We start from the raw sequence: 19624 nt of genomic DNA on the forward strand, positions 1-19624 counted from the left end.
GCTCTGGGCACCAGACTGAAGATGTCATGCGTGTGGATTCATGTAGTTCTCATATCAACTCTGAGAGGCGGGCACAGGCCCACGATCCAGGTGGGGAAGCCTGGTCACAGAGACAGTAGGCGCCTAGCCCACGCACCACAGCTGGTGAGTGGAGAGGCCAGGCCTTGACCTCTGGCTCCAGGGCCTGAGCTCTTGACCCCGGAGTCTTCCCCTCTCTGCCCTCCACCCAGCCTGCCTCCCAGTCGGTGTAACAGTGGCAAACTTCAAGCCCGTTTTATTGCATCAGGTGGCCTCCCAGAGGCATGCAGGGAGCGCGCTTCCCTAGTCTTCACAGTCCGCGGGGGGACACAGGTGGTCACCACGCGGTGACGCACGCACAATTACAGACTGTGATGTGCGTTAGAGAGAAAGGGGGTGGGTTTCTTTGAAAATATTAACCAGAAGCATGGGACACCGTCTCCCCAGAGACTGGGCTCCTCGAGGGCAAGGATCTCACTCTTGCATTCCCAGCCCCCAGTGTGGAGCCTGGCACAGAGTTTCTAGATCAAGGGATTTGCTTTGTTACTAGGACTGAGTCCTGGAAATAAGTCCGAGCTGGACCAGCAGGTCGGGATATTCGATGCAGGAAGCTCTGAGTGACTGAGCCAGACCTCCCGACAGCCACCCTCTCTTGGATGTAGCCGTCTCTGAGTCTGGCACAGAGATACGCGCCAGGGAGAAGGGAAGGCGGGAGAAGAGAGCGAGAACTGGGCAGGTCCTGAGAGTTGCTGCTCTCCAGGAGGCCACCTGATGCAGTAAGATGGGCTTGAAGTTTGCTGCTGTTACACTGAGTTTTAGCACTGGCTCTGAACTTCACCATTGATTGAACATTGGGCAAGTTGCTTAACCCCTCTGCGCCTCAGTTTTCTCATCTCTAACAGAGACATGATAGAACTGAGGGTTAGAATTTTTGAGTTCCTATCAATGTTGCCCTGGGAGACCCTAAGGTGATTCAAAAGAGATGGCTGCAGGATGGTGTTTGGTGCATTTTCAATGAAAGGGGCAATTTTGTGCTGATTTCTTTCACTGACAGATCATTTTCCGAGGCAACAGCCTAACGAATCATGGGGCCAATTAGTGTAAGAGGAACAATTGATCCTGGTTCTCAGAGAGCTCAGCCCACCACCTCAGTGGTCCGGTGGTGCGTTTGGGAAAATGCTACACAGCACTAAATGGGAAATAATTGGATAGACGGCGTTATAAATTACGCCACACTCAGCTTCTGATTCAAATAGCAAGGTCTGGCAGTAATAGGAAAACTGTAGCCTTTGCTCTCCTGCATTGAAGAGCAGAGCAAAGCTGGCAGGGACCCCTCTTGCCCCTCATTTTACAGATGGGAAAATAGTCTCACTGAGGGAGCAGAGACGGGGCTAGATACCTAAGATGTTCTTTCACCGCTGTCTTCTTTTGGCAAACTCCTCAAACGAAGGGATCTGGAGGTAAAACTAAGGAGATTGCTGTTTCTTTCCTGGGGTGCTGTGACAAATGACCACAGCTGAGAGGTTTACGTGGAAGTCTACTGTGTCGTAGTTCTAGAGGCTGGAAGTCTGAGATCCAAGACTGGGCAAGGTTGGTTCCTTCTGTGACTGGGAGGGAGGATCTGTTCCAGGCCTCTCTCCTGTTCTCGTGCTTTGTTGGCAGTCTTGAGCGTTTCTTGGCTTTTAGACACATCATCTGGATGTCTGCCTTTATGTTCGCAAGGTATCCAGTCCATCTGCCTGTGTCCAAATTCCCGTTTTATAAGGACACTGGTCATCTTGGTTTAGAGGCACACCCTATTCTAGCATGCCATAATTTTAACTAATTACATCAGTAATGGTACTATTTCCAATTAAAGTTGCATTCTGAAGTCCTTAAGTTTTAGTACTACAGTTGATCCTTGAACAACACAGGTTTAAACTATGCGAGTCCACTTACATGCAGATTTTTTTCAATAAATAGGTATACAGTACACACAGTCTATGGTTGATTGGATCCATGGATGCAGAACTGCAGTTACAGAGGGCTGACTGTAAAGTTATACAAGCATTTTCTACCATGCAGGGGGTGTTGGGTTAACTGGGGGTTGGTGCTCCTAATTCCTTCATTGTTTTGGGTCAGCTGTATTTCCAAATAAGGTCACATTCTGAATTCCTGAGGTTTAGGGGCTCAACCTCTGAATTTTGGGAGGGTACAGTTCAACATGTAATGATGACAGACAGTTTAGAGAATGGAAATCTTTGAACTGGAGAGGGAATACCATTTATTAAGCATCATTAGGTGGCTGGCAGGGTACCAGGATCTTACTTAGATTTCACCCCAAACTAATGGAATTAAAGATGAGGATACTAAGATTCAGAGAAGCAAGGTAATTTGTCCAAGGTGACACACATAGTACATAATAGATTTGGATTTCAGGTGCCAACCTGTGTCTATCCAAAGTCATGAGTTTCCTCAGCACCCAAGTATCTTATTAAAATGGATCTTAGAAGCCATATTCACCATCACCTGCCATCCACCTCAGTGTATAAATGAAGACACCAGCCTTCTCACTCCCAATCCAGTAGGCTTTCCATTGGCTGCATATTAGTCACATCACTTTCTTCTAAGTTTGTCTGGCATGCAAGACTTCTTTGTGACCAAGGCAGAGGTTAATTTCAGACTGGTTACAACACAAAAAGTAATTTTCCATTAAATATAATGAGCTCATTTCTGCAGTGACTTGTGGCAAAAACATGCTGTTTCATTTCCATTCATTCACACTCATTTACCTGCTTGCTACAATAATTTTACACCACCATAAGCTGAAATGTTGAAATCATTGGTTACATTACTAAACACCTACAATGGTTATTAGGATTTTTCATGCAGAAAGAAACAGAAAGAAAAACCTGAATTTTAGGAGAATGAGAGTACAGGCAGTCGAAGTACATTGAAAGCTGTATTCAAGTGCACAGAGGCTGCCTGGGTCTGGAGCCAGCTATAGCTGGCAGCATTACAGGGTCTGCCTTATCAACAGTGTGACCTGGGGTGAGTTCCTCAACCTCTCGGTGCCTCATTTACCTCAACAGTAAAAGGAAGGGAAGTAATACGTAAGGTTGTTGGGTAAGTGAAATAAATGATGATTATGTATGTAGAGTACGGGGCACGATGCCTAGCACATAGTAGTCATTCTCTGGATCGTAAGTACCCTTTAAAAATATATATTTTATATATATATAAATTAAATCTGAATCCTTACATGGATTTGGAGAATCTTTTAAATTTATGATATTTTTCCGCAGAGTTTCAGAAGTATACATTGTTCCCATATTTATTCAACCTGAACTTTTTAAAATGTTGCAAATAGAACCCTCCCCGGCTGATGTCCATTCCTGCTGGCCCTGGGAATGCAAGAAGGAACAAAGAAAACGGGCACCTCCAACTCTGAGCGCTTCTGAACACGCTGAACGGCCCCCTGTGTTTTGGACCCGTGGTTGCCCGAGGTGGACTTGATGAAGGCTTTTTGTCTGCAGTCTACTTTCAATTAAGTCATTGATGTGTTCAGTGCCTTGGTTTCTCTCCTGTTCTCAGAAAGAGGAAGAGGGGCTGGGAGGTAGAGAAAGGAGCATGCGGAGATTTAATTTTCTCTCCAGCATATTATCACAAAAACATTCAAACACACAAAAAACTTCACCTTCTGCTGTATTTGTGTTCTCTGACTCTCTCTCTCTAGATAGGTTAATGAGATCAGTAGATAAATAGATACAAAATATCTACGTTAGGTGTGCTCATTGCTACTGGGGTTTCATTGCAGCTGGCTCCTTTGTGCAAACAGTGCTAGGAATATAGTTTTCAAAACATGAGTTCATATTGATATTTCCAATTCAAATGTACAGTTATTGGGTGGTTTCTTAACTTTTATGTGTGGAGCTCGTTTTTCTTTCACTGAAAGTCTTGCTTTATAGTAACAGTGTTTATGTATTTGTTTTATCTTAGTATATACCCAAAGCAATTTCATGGTTGCAGTTCCGATACGAATTACTGCTAACAATAAACAAGGCATCGACTGGCGTGTCAATGAGGTTCACTAAAATCCCCCACCAGCCTGATATTCCCTGGGCAAGTCACTTCCTTCTGAGCCTGTTTCCTCCTATTCAGACAGGGATAATGATGAGCACCGTATTGTTCAGAAATCTGTTGGTTGCAGGTTAATATGAAACTCACCTCAATCTTAAGCAACAGAAGGAAGTCACTAATCATATAAATGAAAACTCCAGGGTTCAATTTCCCAGGATAGTGGGATCCTGGTTGTTAGACGATGTTGTAAAGTTTCAAACTATCTCAGCTCTTCTTCCTGGTGACTTGATTTCCCCGGAGAATTTCTCACTGCCCTTGGGTTACTCCAAGACTGTTATCCTGTGAGCCTGACCTGGGAGAACCATGCTTGGTAATTGAATGCTGTGTTATCTAATCATTAGATTGAGTATCATAAAGTCTGTTGTCCTGGGAAAGATCCAAAGTATGAAGAGCCTGTTGTCTCCCGGATACCTTGTGAGACATGTTAAACTGTCTTCTTCACATCCCTATGACGGAGGGATCATTCCCATTGCACAGATAAAGAAACTGAGGTTCAGTGAGATAAAGTGACTTGCCTATGGCCACAGCTGAGATCCAGATACTTGCAACACTTTCGATGCCTTTTTGAAATAGGGATGGGACAACACAATAGGCAAACTACTTTGAGTATTAAGCAAAAGAGGACCCCCCCTCCCACCCGACTTACCCATACACACGTATCGCTGGCTTTCAAGAGCCCAGACTGCATCTTCCTCATCTCAGTATTTCCAGGGCCGAGTGTATCCTAGTACCAAAGGGTTTTAGGCATGACTGTGGCCTGAATGAGAGAGGACCGCTGGTCCAGCTCCCTACCCAGTGTGATTGTGCTATAGCACATCCTTGGTCAGGGGATGTGGAATTCTGATTGAACCCCAGTGTGAGGAAACCAAGTGCTTCACACAGAAGCTGGTTTCCTATGTAAGGTGGTTTTTATTTCTCCTGAGCAGAAATCTGCTTCCTTGTCGCTTTGGTGATTGCTAATTGATTGATTAAGCACACCTGGCTCCACTTTGCCTGTTCGACAAATTTAAGCCTAAATCATAGGTCTAGAATGCTCTCAGCTAGTTAACTAGTTCCTCTATTTTTAGGCAAGAACTTGACTCACCTCCTTCCAGAGCTGTGTTTATAACATATGTTTAGAGAGTTACTGGGAAGAAGCTGTCTTTTATAGCTGTTGCCTTGTTATAAAGTTTAAAAGGAAGTGTCAAGAACGAAAAAGGACATGAGTATTTACTGAATCCTTATTTTAACAGCTGAGAAAGTAAAGTGTCAGGGAAACAGAAGTAGAGCCAGTAGGGTTGGGGGGCGGAGTCTGAGGAGAGACTTGGACTCAGGATTTTACTGACAGAGTCATTCGTTCAAATTATTCGTTTAATGCCATTTGCAGAAACATGGGTGGACCTAGAGATTATCATACTAAGTGAAGTAAGTGAGGCAAAGACAATTGCATAAGATATCATTTATATGTGGAATCTAAAATAAGAAACAATTAAACTTATTTACAAAACAGAAACAAACTCACAGACAAAAACAAACTTACGGTTACCAAAAGGGAGAGAGAGGGGTGAGGGATAAATTAGGAGTTTGGGATTTTCAGATACAAACTACTAAATGTAAAATAGATAAGCAACAAGATCCTACCATATACTACAGGGAACTATATTCAATATCTCATAATAACTCCTAATGAAAAAGAATATATATACATCTAATTGAATCACTATGCTGTGCACCAGAAACTAACATAACATTGTAAATCAACTATAGTTTAATTTAAAAAAAAAAAAGATACTAACAAATTCATAGAGACAGAAAGTAGAATGTGGTTTCTAGGGGCCGGCAGAAGGTATGGGCAGTTGGTGTACAGATGATCACTCTGGGAAGGTGAAGAAGTTCCGGAGATGAATGGTGATGATGGTTGCAGGGCAATGTGAATGTTCTTAATGCCACAGACCCATACAGTTAATAATGGTTAAATTTGTAAATTTATGTTGTGTATATTTTTCCACAACAGAGATCTATAGAAACTAAACCCTTACTGTATGTATGTCAGGCACTGTACCTGATGCTCAGCATAAGATGAGAAGAAAAAAGATACTTTTTGTGCCATCCTGGAGCTGATATCATAGATATATAGCCATATATACCTAATGACAAACGGAAGAATTGTCTCACATGGAAAAGTCCAGGAAGCTTAGTATTTTGTGTAATTAGTATAAATGAGTATAGTTATTTAACTTAGTGTAAATGAGCAAAAATTTTAGGCATCTAAAAAAGAGAGACACGAATGAACTTATCTGCAAAACAGAAACAGGGTCACAGACATGGAAAACAAACTTGTGGTTACCAGGAGGGGAAAGGGGTGAGAAGGGATAAATTGGGAGTTTGAGATTTGCAGGTACTAACTACTATATATAAAATAGATAAACAACAAGTTTCTTCTGTGTAGCACAGGGAACTATATTCAGTATCTTGTAGGAACCTAGAATGAAAAAGAATATGAAGACATATATATATGACTGAAACATGCTGTACACCAGAAACTGACATAACACTGTAAACTGACTACACGACAAAAAACACATTCCTTGTCTTCTCGGTAAAAAAAAATTTAAATCACTAGTAAATTCACTACTCAAGAGAGAACGCCTGTTAAGATTTAGTTGGATGTACTTCCAGACTTTTTTATACAGTTACATTTATGGATAATCATGCTTTTTTTTCAAAAACAGGACTATATTAAAAACGCTATTTTATAATGTACTTTTTTCACTCAATGGGATGTTGTGAATATATTTCCACAGCAAAAATTACATATGTTCCCAAGATGATTTTCAGTTTGCTACATATTGTTTCATCTTGTAACAAAATGCAGTTACTTCAACTGAGCAGTTAATGCTCAACATTTTGGACATTTCTGATTTTTCACTCTTTTAAAAACACTGCAGGGGAAATCTCTTACCCAAGTCTTTGCCCACATCTTAAATTAGTGCAAGGCCAAAATTCACGCATATCTTTAAGGCTTTGACGCATACAGCCAGTCTGTCCTCCAGAAAAGTTGCACCAAATCACACGCCCACAAATAACAAAAATAACCATAATGGCAACATCCACATGGCCCTGACAGTATGTGCCTTGCATGCTCCAAGCCCTTTACATATACCAGACTAACTCATCAGTCCTCCTAACAGGACCATGAGAGAGACACCCTTTTCCCCACTGTACACACAGAGAACCAACAGCCCTGGAAAGTAGCTCTTTCCCTACACTTTGGCAACACTGGGCATTATCTTAATTCATATTTGGTGTGGCTTAACTGTATTTCAGAAGGTCATCAGACTGTGATATTGCATCTTTTTTTTTCATTCTGGTGGGGAAAATGGAATCTCACATTTATCTGGAATATCTTATATGAATCAGTTTAATATTTCTAATGACCTTTTGAGTTTTACATCATTCTTTGTGTTACACAAAAACAGGACGCTCAGAACATCAGAGAGATGTGCCAGCAACTGCGCATCCAGTCAGTGATACAGCTTGGATTTAAACTGTGTTCCCTCTGGGTCCAGGGTCTGTATCCCTTCTTCCATTCTCACCCTGCCTCCTCAACTGGAGACCAGGATCTTGGAGCGTTTGGTCTTGTCCTTGAGTAAAACCTTCTAGAAGATTTCAGGATGGGAACTGAGGGAAGAATTCACCCTGACCTGCTCTGTTGAGCATTTGATGATGGGGTGCCTGGAGGCTGGTACAGAGGTTGCCTCCCAGCTTCGTTGGCACTGCCACACAGCAAATGTGTCCAAAAATATGTTAGAAAAGAGAAAGGCCTGTATAATTGGCCTGGACCTCTCTTTGTCTTGTGAGGCTTTAACTACTGTGATTACCTGAGTGTGAAGTACTGTATTTTTCATGGATCTGTTTTTATTCTGTGTCTGTCTGTGTATCTGCTTTTGTTTTGTTGTTTTGTTAACTCACTTGAATCCCGGTGGGTATCTTTCCTGTGAATACTATTGCCTGGGGAAAGCACACACTCATACACACGTAGTAATAATATGAAGGCTAACTAGGGTAGCATTTATTCTTTAAAAAAAAAAAAAAAAAGCTAATGGTAAAGTCTGAGCAGATGACTTTCCAATCCATACTGTATTTAATTGGCTGTATTGAACCATACTACAAATTAAGTCTTCTCTGTAATTCATTCTGTCAGACAATAACCCTGCAAACAATTTGATACTTCATTTAAACATTGGTAAATGGCTCATGGAAATGCTAAGGGGGAATAAAATGGTGATCAGATAAGGAACCCTCTGTTTACAGAATGAATCCTGTGTGAAATGCCATGAATTAACCTGAATGAGTCAATCATTGAGCATTTATGGAGCAGTTGTTTTGTGCAGCGCATGTCTTCAGATGGCTTGGTCCTTCCTTCCTTCCTACTGTAATTCATCAAATGTTCTTTAGCACTTATTGTTCAAAAGGAAAGGTATTGGGAGCTGGGATCAGACTGAGGAGAACCAGACTTGATCTTTCTTTCGAGGAGCTAACATCCCCAAAGTGGAGAGAAAACACGTGCACAGTTGTTCTCCAGACGTCCTGCTCTCAGGATCGCGAGGCTTTGCATGCCCAGTTCTTTCTTCCTAGAACCCCCTTTCTCCCTGATTTTCTGAGGACTTCCCCTTTATCCATCAAGACTTATAGTTCATAGTCAGCTCTTTTGCCCAGTGTTCCTTAATGCCCCTTCCCCTTCCTGCTCTGAGCCTACATAACACCCTGTGTGTAACTTTAATATAAAGCTTGTCTTACTATGTTGTGGCTGCTAGTTTCTTTGCCTGCCTGTTCTGTGGGATTGCAAGGGCCCTGTGGAAGGGACTACGTTTTAATCTTTTGGGTAGATGCAGCCCTTCGCATGAGACCTGGAACGTACCAGGCACTCAGTCAGCACATATGGCGTGAATAACTAGATGACTGGCTGAATGTGTAACAAAGCTAAGAAGTGTGAAGCATCCCAGCTAGAAGGAAAAACGCTACCCAGTGAGACTGAGAGATGGGAATTGTGCCCAAGGGGAAAGGGGGAGCCAGGGAGTTTCTCTAGATGAGCAGGATGCTGGAGGGAGGCCTTGAACAAGCATGGGTATGATGTAGTTGGGTAGAGTTGATGAAACACAGGTACGGGGGTGAGGAGGGCACTCAGGAGAAAGACAGATGTGCAGTGGCACAGAGGTGGGAAAGCATGGACCCCAAGGAGGGATGGTGGGCCCTTCAGGTTATCTTCACCCATAGGAGGAAAGTCTAACTGGATTGGATCCAACAGATTGCGCAGTTGGCCAGGTTCCTGAAAGCACCCTTCCACATGATACCATCTTGACCTTTTTCTTTGAGATCCTTATAGCTGGCCTTTACCCCAAGCCTGCTGATTTATGACCCTTTCTGACCTCAGCATCTTGCTGGAATCGCCTCAACTCTACCATCTTACCCAGTTCCCCTTCGTCATCTCAGCTTGTCGGGGACTGTGGTTTTCCTGTTGGTTTAGGGAGCCAGAAGTCCAAGGAAAGGAGATCTGCATTCTAAACAGTCTTGTTCCCTCTTTGCAAGGCTTTGTCATCCTGAGTAGGGAGAGCCGAGCCTGGGTGAAGTATAGGCCCAGCCAGAATACAGTCTGACCCCCCCTTTCTTTCATTAATAAACTCAGAGCTGAACTCTGTGATGTTTCCGTTTCCTCTGGCTCCAACTGTCTTTGATTGTGCTGATAAAACCTGCTTCAAGACATAAAGCAGTTCTGAGACTCAGTGAACAAGTATTTGCAAGGTCCTCTGAGTTGCCAAGATGAATGTGATAATATGATTATGGGGTTAGCAGGATTCTAATATGTTTGTACTTCTGAGGATCTGGGCATGGTTAAGGTTGGGGGAAATGGAGGCATATATCCTCACTGGCTCTTCATTTCCAAATGAATGAGCTACTTTCAGAGCTATCATGTCATAAAATTAGCTGTGGGAAAAGATAATGTTACAAATATTTTTAAAGCATTTCATGAGCACACATGGCAACACTTCACGAGGCAGTATTAGGTATCATCAGGCATTAAAAATGTTTTGATTTTAAAGCACTTAATGAGGGTTCGCAGATAAATTAAAACATCTCCATCTGCTGTCTTGCATAGTAGGTGAGGTTTTACCATTGCACAATCATCTCCCAATCTAATTCCACCAGGAAGACTTCTAATCGCAGTTTAATTTTAGAGCAATATTCCACTTGGCAATCAATAACGGATTGTCGTCAAACTCTGATTTAATAGGAGACGTGGATAACATTCTCTACATGATGCAGAGAGAGAAATACTCGCAGGAAAGGGAGAGAAAGAGAATGCCTTTGTCTTCCCCTTTCCCTGCTGTCTACCATTCAAGCTCACAAAAGCTTCTAAATCAATACCTCCGTGCATGGTGAATCTAAGTCTCATCAATTTTACATCATTAACACTATGAAAAAGCTACTGCTCTCTGAGCAGTTTTTCTCTGCTAGCTAAATATGCCCTCTTAACAAAACGGGAACAAACAGATTCTGATCATTTTTATAACAAACACTCCCTTCTTCACCAACTTTGTGTCTAAATCCCCTGGAATTACACAGTCGTTCTATGGCCACTGGAGGGGCTGGGGTGGCTGGGCAGTGACACCACCCTCCAAGCATGACGTCCAGTAAACAGTAGGCAACCTGGGCAGGTGTGACGCCAAAGGGAGAGTCTTTACTAAAGAGGTGAGTGAATGGCCAGTCTCTGGAAGGTTAAGGTGCAGCAGCAAACTCTACTACAGGAAGGATGCCTAAGTTCAGAAGCCTACAAAGATGGCAGCAGGCTAGGAGATGGACATTTTGGAAGGTCGGAGCCAGTCATCCAGAACGAAGGGGATGCCCACCACAAGAGGCAGGTGCCCACTGTCCTGAGAGGCTGGCTGTATGGTGTGAGGTCCAGATGGCTAAAGGATCTGGGAAGTTGGACGCAGACCTTAGAGAAAATCTGTTCCAGTGGTTCCCAATGTTTTCATAACCAAATTCCCCTTAGGTTACATTTCTCTCTCCCTCCACTGACTCAGAACGGGGAGAATTTTGTTCACCAAAAATGCATTCATAATCATTCACTTACCTATTTGGATTATTTGAACCCATCCCTAGTTACTAAAGAGAATCTGCTCAAAGATTAGCTCAGGAGTACAACAGTTACCTGATGCAATTACAGATAAACTCGGCGGTTTCATTTGCATGCACAGTGAAAGGTGTAGTCTTATTAGGAATAATTGTACATTTCCGTGTAGCTTTTTGAAATGTCGAAAACTGCCTGGGACCTCTTTATTACTTACAGTGACCCCAGTAGATCCAGGGCTTTGGGTTAGGAGCCATTGATCTGGTCCAAACTTCTCCTTTGAGAGAGGAATAAACGGGATCCAAAGAGGTACAGTGAGTGCTTTGTGTTCACAGAGTGGCTAGAATTCAAGCTTCTTAACACCTAGTATAATGAAAATGTTCTTCGTAAGGACTTTAAACACATCGTATAATGCCCAGATACGTACGTACACCTTTACAGAGGACTGTTTAATGAGGATTGCTTTAGGTATGTTTCGTATAGAAAATTGGCCCTAAAGATCACCATTACTGAAAAGGATGATAAACATTATTTATTGAAGCTTGGGTAATAAAGGTGAGAAAGTCAATTTCGACAGATTTTTGAATTACTGATCAACAATCCCAATTTACCTTTGTTTGGTAACTGTGGGTCAGGCACGGCGCAAGGTGCTAGGGTGACAAAGATGAGGAAGACAGAGTCTGGTGAGGAAGACAGATTGGCAATCAGGCAAAATAGATCAGAGAAGGAAGACCTGTGAGAGCTGGAGCCCGGGGAGCTGTGTGTGAGGAATCCACCGGGAGCTTCTGTGTTGCTAGAGACAGATTCTAGGGAAACACAGAAGAGGGAGGAGCCGTAGCTGCAGCGGGAGGAAAGGCAAGCCTTGTTCAGGGCGTTTCCCGGAGGTGGTGTTATTTCAGGTGCCTCTGCGAGAAGAGGAGTAGGATCTGGGCAAGTGGATGAAAGACCAGGCGTTGCAGACAGGGGAGCAGCCCACGGAGAGCCTCAGAGATGCGGCTCTGGCCCAGATGGCGACTCTGGACAACACAGAGAGGGCGTTGGACCCTCAAGGCACTCTGTGACCATCTGTGGGAAAATAGTTATAACCGTGCGAATCTATGGTTCTCTGGGATGTGAATGGCGCCCCCTGTAGTTGTGCGGTGTACGTCTTCCAGCAGGGCAAGCAGAGGCCCTGGATGTGTAAGTGTACCAAACATTAGTCCAGAACTTAGACTGGGCTGTGTCATGAAGAAAGACGTAGCAGGAGCCTCCAGCGCTGAGCGAAGCTGACCGGCTTTGGCAGGCAGAAGGAAGCCACCATCACAGATGCTCATTCAGCATCTGAACAGTCCTGTTTATCTCTCTGGTCACAGCATCGAGACCATGGAAGGCAGCCTCCATTTCTCGGGGGCAGGCACAGCTCTTTTCCCTTCCATCTGGACCGAGCAGCTTTCCCAAAGCCCTCCAGACTGGTTCACACGGAGCTGAAACACATCTCTTATTGATCAATAGCTCGAAGGGAAAGCCCCCTGAAATAATCTCTTCTTTTTGTCTCTGATAGGCCCTTCAGCATCATCATGCTGTTCACGAAATTTCCTACATTGCGAAGGACATCACAGATCACCGGGCCTTCGGATACGTTTGTGGGAAGGAAGGGAATCACAGATTCGTGGCCATAAAAACAGCCCAGGCGGTGAGTACCCCCTTCCCAGGAGGACACCTTTCCTTGTGCCCTTTGGGGACAGCACAGTCACACTGCTGGTCTTTGGAGGCCCACTCTGACATATGACTGAGTGACACTGATGCTCTGGTTCCCATCTAGAAAAGATAAACAGCCTGGGAGCCAAGAAACATGCTTGTGCCCATCCAGTTGTGCTGGTGTTGTTTTTTCTAATGGGTATTTCATAATGACTAATTTTTTTTCCTTTCTGATTAAGCTGGATGGAGGCACAGTACACAAATAAGTTTCCTTATGTTCATAGCCTCATTTAAAAAGAAAATAAGAGAAAACAAATAGCTGTTTTGCATAAGGCCTGCCCTAATTTTATTGTATTCAAAATTACTAATAAATAAAAGCTATGCCTTTTCTGCTTATGATTATTATGAATTTGCAAATATAATTAGTGGAAGAAATGAACTTTAGCCTAGATGCAATTTGCTAAACCAATATAAACAAGGTAGAATTAATTAAAGACAGAATGCTTTCAGTTTAATGGAAAAAGGAAGGGCTGTGGGTTATAGCTGGCAAAAAAAACAAAAAATCGGTCGCTGCAGCCCCTTATTAATGCACTTTACCACCTTTTACTCCAGGCTGAACCTGTTATTCTGGACTTGAGAGATCTCTTTCAACTTATCTATGAATTGAAGCAAAGAGAAGAATTGGAAAAAAAGGCACAAAAGGATAAGCAGTGCGAACAAGCCGTGTATCAGGTATACCTGTCAATTTATCCCGGTCCAGGGGATGACGGGGGCTTAAAATAAACAGATGTGAAAACACAGTCAGGCCTTCTCCTCCTGCTGCCAACCAGGAATAAACAAAGATGAAAGGGTCCCGTGTAAATTATAGGCACCGGAAGCAAGCCATTAGAGATGATCCCTTACTCTCCGAGATTCTAGACATATTAGAAAAAGTGAAGCCTTGAATCCGGGGGAAGATTTCAGGGGAGGAGAATGGGAGAAACACTATTGCGTTTGCTACCGTTAATGATGGGGGTGGGTCAGCTGCCAGGGTTTTCATTGTTTTCTGCCTGTTTTCTGCCTTAATGACCCGCCAGCCTGTGCTCCCGAGAGCTGGTTTCTTCACTGTCCTGTAATGTCTGAATCCAGTCTGACATCTCTCCCTTTATATCCTCTGCTTTCACCCTCCCTTCCCTCGCTCTGCTGTAGACAATTCTGGAAGAGGATATTGAAGACCCTGTATACCAGGTAACTTCTGAAACTAGTCGGGGTTTGAGGGTCAGGAACCCCGGCCTGCGGTACAGACATTCTGTCAGGGACCTGAAGACTCCACTGGCTGCAGAGCCTGGAGAGGGACCACGGTTATTTCTGAGGGTGAGGGCTGCCAACGCCTCCAGGAGCAAATTTACATTAAAAAAAAAAAAAAAAAAAAAACCTAGCAGAAGTTTGGCTGGCATCAGTAGCAGGGGATTTGGAAATAGGCTTCTCCGTTCTTGCCCCTGCCTCAGCCCTCTCTGCAATCTGTAGAAGTTAGATCCCAGAGCTGAATGTTTTCGAGAGTCTCTTGAATATTCTTAGTTCATTAGAGAGACTATGAATAACGTGGTGGCTTCAGTGAGTTCAGAACCAGAAATGGCGACTGTCATTTTGGTGACATCTGAACATGAACCCAAAGGACGGCTTGTGAGCTGTAAGAAGGGCTGTGAGGAGAAGTCTGTCTGGTGCCCGGCAGGCCAGGATGCCCCTGATTCCCTGGCTCATGCCACAGGCGCTGTTAGGGGTTGGGGGAGAAATCCCTGAGATGCGCTGGCCCGTAGCTTACTCTGCACCCTCTTCAAGGTTGCAGCCTAATTGTGGGTAGAGAGATGGCTTCCCTTGGGTTCAAGTACATGCTCTGTTTACACAGATGCAGAATAGGAAGGAGAGGGGAGGCCCCTCCCCTCTGTGCTTGTTCCCCGGGAGAGAAAGCTGCCAGTCAACCTGTGGGATGTGAAAGATAACCTGAAACTTAGTCTCCCCGGGGCACACATGGGTTCTTGTATGTGTGTGTCACACGTGCATTCTATACAAATGTGTATTTCCAAACAGAAAGCGGCTCCCACTTATAGAAAAGTGAAAAAGTATGGATAAAAAAGGTAATATAATATGAATCACTTCAAGGAAAAGTAGTATCTAGCATAGACGATAAACAGAAGTCGAGGGTGCGCCTGACAGCACGCCTTGCTTTAGAATGCCGAGGGCATGAACTTGTCTGTAATACGAGCCCAGCTCACGGGCTTGGAGAGGGAAGAACGTTGCCCTTTTTGAAACAGCTCAGTCCTTTAGAGTCTGAAACGTGTATATGGAAAAACTGACCTGAGTATTTAAACTGAGGCTGTAAAGTAGGGTGATATTTACGGGATGAGTGAGTTTGAGGCTTCTGCGCATGTCAGAATCGGCTTGGGACCCCTAGACCTGAGGGAGCCGAGGAGAGAGGCTGCTATAACCCAGGGTTTACAAAGTTGGGATTCCAGGCATTTCCAGGGACATCATTCCCACTCAGCAGTGCCAGCGCGTGTAGACGTTACTGGGGTAAATGCCACTAGATGAAGGAGCGACATCTCCAGAAAGACCTGTAGGGGCCCATGCAGTCATTGCTGAGGGACTGCCCGTCAGACCACCGCAGTTTTCCTTGGAAGAGGCAGGCATGTGCGGGGCTGCTCGGAGTGTCAGTCATTCACTTGTCTCTTGAAGGTGTTTTCTCTTGTGCCTGTTTCTTTAATGCTCACTGTGATGTGTATCCTGAATTCCAAATGCTTTTTTTCCCCCTCTTTCTTTTTTCCCCTCTGACTTTGCCTCTCTGGCCGCTCCTGTAATAGTACATTGTGTTTGAGGCTGGACACGAGCCAATCCGTGATCCCGAAACAGAAGAAAACATTTATCAGGTATAAAACTGCTTCCCTCTCATACCTTTGCGCGAGCATCGGTGAATTCACTGAAGGGGCTGAGAAGCCACGAGCCCTCCCCTCCCTCACACACTTCACGGGGCTCTCTTGGTCATTCCGGGCTTGTTAAATCCCTTCACGTGAATTGGCGTCTTGCTCCCTGCCATCTACCAGGAGTTTTGACGCCTTATTGTTGAAGTGTTTAGTGGCCAACGGGTACAGTGTTTTAATTTTTAATGGACCTTAATTATTTTCAACTGACTCGGAAATCACACATTCCATTTTACTCAAGCCACTGGAGGGTTGTTACCCATAATATCGTAGGGTCCTTCATGTCTCAAAAGCAGGTGCTTGTCGAATTCCTTCAAAAGGCCAACTGCACTACTGAAAAATGAAGGACAGATTCAAAAATGCTATTTGGAAACAACACTGGGCATGTCAACTGCATGAAAGAAAGTCTAGCTAAAGGTTTTTATTCCTTCTGAAGGGAAAGTAAATTAATATTCTTAAATGTCTGCCTATGTGAGGAACCCTGAACACACTTTTGAACTCATTAATTTTCCTAAATACACTATAGAGGAGGTGTTTTAATCCCACTTTTACAAGGGGAAACTGAGGCTCAGAGAAGTTGAGTAGCTTCCTCAGGGCTGTACAGCTGTTGAGAGCTGAGATGTGAAACCCAGGCAGGTGTGTGATTGCAGGACCCACGCTGCTTCTCCATCAAAGAGTCTAAGTGATCATAGTGCGGCAACACATCAAACAAATATGACGACCTTCACTTTTTCACTAATTAGAATTTTAGTCCTAATTTGAAATATAAACATTATGGAAGCAGGAAAAATGTTAATGTATTTAAATAAGTGATTTTCATCTTCTTAATTTACTTAGTTGTGTGGTCTGTTATTCTGCCTTGGGCATGCGTTACTTGTGTAATAAAAGTAAAACAGATTTTCAGTTTCCATCCAATGCGTGGAATTCGAAATGACTCAAGTATCATGTTCACTCTACCAACAGCTCGGTTTAAGCAGCCTTGTGGAATAATAACCTAACTATTTTTCTCTGCTGGATCCGTCGTGGTTGCATTCAAGTATGAGGTTGGGCTTGGAGGCTTTGTTTAAAATCACGGCTTACAAAGTTTCTATCCTTAAATGGTAAAGTTGCAAATCTGTCCTCAGCATCAGATTTTAAAGTACAACCTTGCCTTTCTGAATAGGAGGCCAGAGGAACCATTAAGCAGTCATTCTAGGAAGAGAGAGCATCTTTTAAAATAAAATTAGGCTTTTCAATATAATAAGAGGTTCCTGAAGTCAGACTTTGCTGGAGTTGGCAGGGCTCCTGTGGTGCCCTGTGGTGGGTCTGTGGAGGGCCAGCCTCGTGTGCTGGGAGGGACCAGTTTGGGCAGGCAGAGAACTGGGTTCTGGTTCTGGTTCTGGCTCTGTCACCAACTCCCTTTGGCTGAGGACTAGCGGGCACAGCCCTTGCCCTCTCTGAGACCCAGTTTCCCCAGTGATAAGATAGGGAATCATTCCTCCCTCACTCACACGTTGGCCTGAGAATGAAACGAGACCACACGGAGACTGGAAAGAAAAGACTTCATCCCGGATCACACACTGAGTCCACAGCCACTAAGCCACCTTGGCATTTCCTTTCCTTGTCTGGGCCTCAGTTTACACATCTGTAAAATGAGCAGAAAAGACAGAAGAGTCTCTCAGGCAAGTCCCTTTTCTGCTCTTTGCAACTGAAGCGCCTCATCATAGGACTGTTAGAGGGCATGCTGGCTTGCCTGACCGAGCAACAGGACTCTGAGCAATGGTGTGTGTGTTGCGGGCTGGGTTTGCTAACATTTACTGAACACTGGTTGTGGGCCAGCTCTGTGACTGGGGGTTTACGTGCTGTATCTTACTGTGTCCCGCAGCAACCCCCAGGGGCTTGAACCATGATCCCCACTTCCCAGATGAGAAAGTGAGTCTCGCAGAGATAAGATGTCCTGGCCAGGATCCCAGAGCTTGCAAGAGGTAGAGCCCCCACTCACAGCCAGGTCTCTCTCTCATGTCTGTAAATAAAGAAATCTGAGGCTCTTTTCAGCTCAGAATATCCTGGCTGCTGAGTTTTGCAAGTAGATTCTGTGTAGGTTTCAAGTCACTATCTGAAAACCGTGCTTGTTTTAATAGTTCTGATGTCCAGGATCTTCCCTGGTTGGTCCACCGTTAACAGGAAGGTACCATCTAAGGGAATGAATGTTTTATCGCCTTCTATTGCGAAGGCCTCTGGTCTGTCTCCTGTCTTGCATTGCTAGTCCACTGGGCCTCAATTTGCTTAACGAGAGATAAGCTCTTGGGTTTAAAGATAAGTCCGAGCTTTTAAGGAGCTGCTATTAGGGGCCTCATTTTTTTTTTTTTTTAAAGGACCTTCAAGTGTTCCACCACTATCCCTCCAGAGTAGATTGCAGTGTTTCTTATACTTCAGCTTGGTCAAGGGAGTCTTGGATTTTATTCTATTTATCCTCTGTTTTCTGAGGAATGAGGTCAGAGGAACTGGGGCCTGATTTTGTAACTGTTTTGTGACCTTGGGTGAAGGAAGTAACTTCTGTATGCCAGTTTCCTGGGCTGGAAAATAGGGAGACTGTGTTCTCAGCTTCTCGGAGTGATACGAAGACAGAAGGCGACAAGGAGAGCGCCTGGTACGGAGTAGGTTCTGTGCGAGTGCAACTTCCTCTTCTTAACGTCATCAATACCAGATGCGGCTCGAGATGTCTTATGACGATGTATTAAGTGAAGTAGGGCGTGACTTCTCACCTCATCACATCAGAGCCCAGCGGAAAGCTGCAGCCTCGCTTGACTGTGCTATTTATAACTCCAGCACAAGGAAGGGAAAGACTCCTGAGTGAATGTCACCTCTCCCTGAGGATCAGTAGTCTCATTTTTCCAAAGTGGATTAATAATAATCTTTCTATTTGCATGCCTCAGAAAAAAATTGTCAGTTTATAAAGAACAACCCAGAGCTCCATGGTACAAAGCATTTTTAGCCATCGTTTACTTTTGACCCTTCCAGTAACTCGGGGAGATGAGATGAACAGTTGCAATGACGATCATCTTAAATGTAAGAGATTCAAGTCCTTTGGACTTAAGGGTTGGGCCCAAGACCAGAGCCTCTGACTCTAAACCTGGTGTTCTCTGTACCTTAAAAAGCTTCCAGCACCTGTGAGATCGCAGCCTGCCGCGGGCACGTTCTGCCAAGTTCGCTCATTCGAAAAACATTTTGAGTTACCCAAGATATGTCAAGTATTGTTATTTTAAAATGTCTCTAGTCCTATGTCACCCAGCTCTTAACCTGCCTCTCCACACTGTTAATATGTCACTGCACTAAAAGCACCTTTTGTCTGGATGGTCCTTAATATATAGTGTTCAGAGTAATTCCATTCGTTTATTCAAAAAGTGATTACGTATGGAGCCCCTAGTCTGTGCCAGGCACATGGAGATGGAATAGTGACCACAGCACGGTCCCCACCTTCAAGGAGTTTGTAGGCAACTCCTTGGATACTCAGGACAACCAGAAGAGGAAACTGAGGGTCAGAGAGCAGAGTGACGTCTCCCAGGTCACCTAGCCTGTGGCAGAGCCAGGATTAGGAACCATCCTTTTGGTCCAGAGCTGATATCACTCTACGCAACATCACGTTACTGAAATGGTCTACAGACAGGATGGACTCGCTAGGAGGAGATGAGAGCCAGGGGCAAGACACTTTCTGGTTTTTATCCTTTTAGCACTTCTGCTGGTGTTCTCAGCACACACGCGGAAT

The 19624-nt window shown here is 44.2% G+C and overlaps 1 protein-coding gene across 6 annotated transcripts in view; it reads left to right on the forward strand.

Annotated features, from left to right (window-relative positions):
• DAB1 (DAB adaptor protein 1) overlaps positions 1 to 19624 on the forward strand; it is a 403254-nt gene that overhangs the window by 306306 nt on the left and 77324 nt on the right. For 5 of the 6 annotated variants that reach the window (XM_074376397.1, XM_074376398.1, XM_074376396.1 and 2 more), the window contains exons 5-6: positions 12789 to 12920; positions 13538 to 13657. In XM_074376397.1, coding sequence (XP_074232498.1) covers positions 12789 to 12920; positions 13538 to 13657 — 252 coding nt within the window. Of the gene's footprint in view, positions 1 to 12788; positions 12921 to 13537; positions 13658 to 14113; positions 14153 to 15762; positions 15829 to 19624 lie in introns of all 6 variants that reach the window. The other variant, XM_010958368.3, reaches the window with a different exon arrangement.

The sequence above is a fragment of the Camelus bactrianus genome, chromosome 13 (genome assembly GCF_048773025.1).
Source record: "Camelus bactrianus isolate YW-2024 breed Bactrian camel chromosome 13, ASM4877302v1, whole genome shotgun sequence".
In the NCBI taxonomy this organism is placed as follows: Eukaryota; Metazoa; Chordata; class Mammalia; order Artiodactyla; family Camelidae; genus Camelus; species Camelus bactrianus.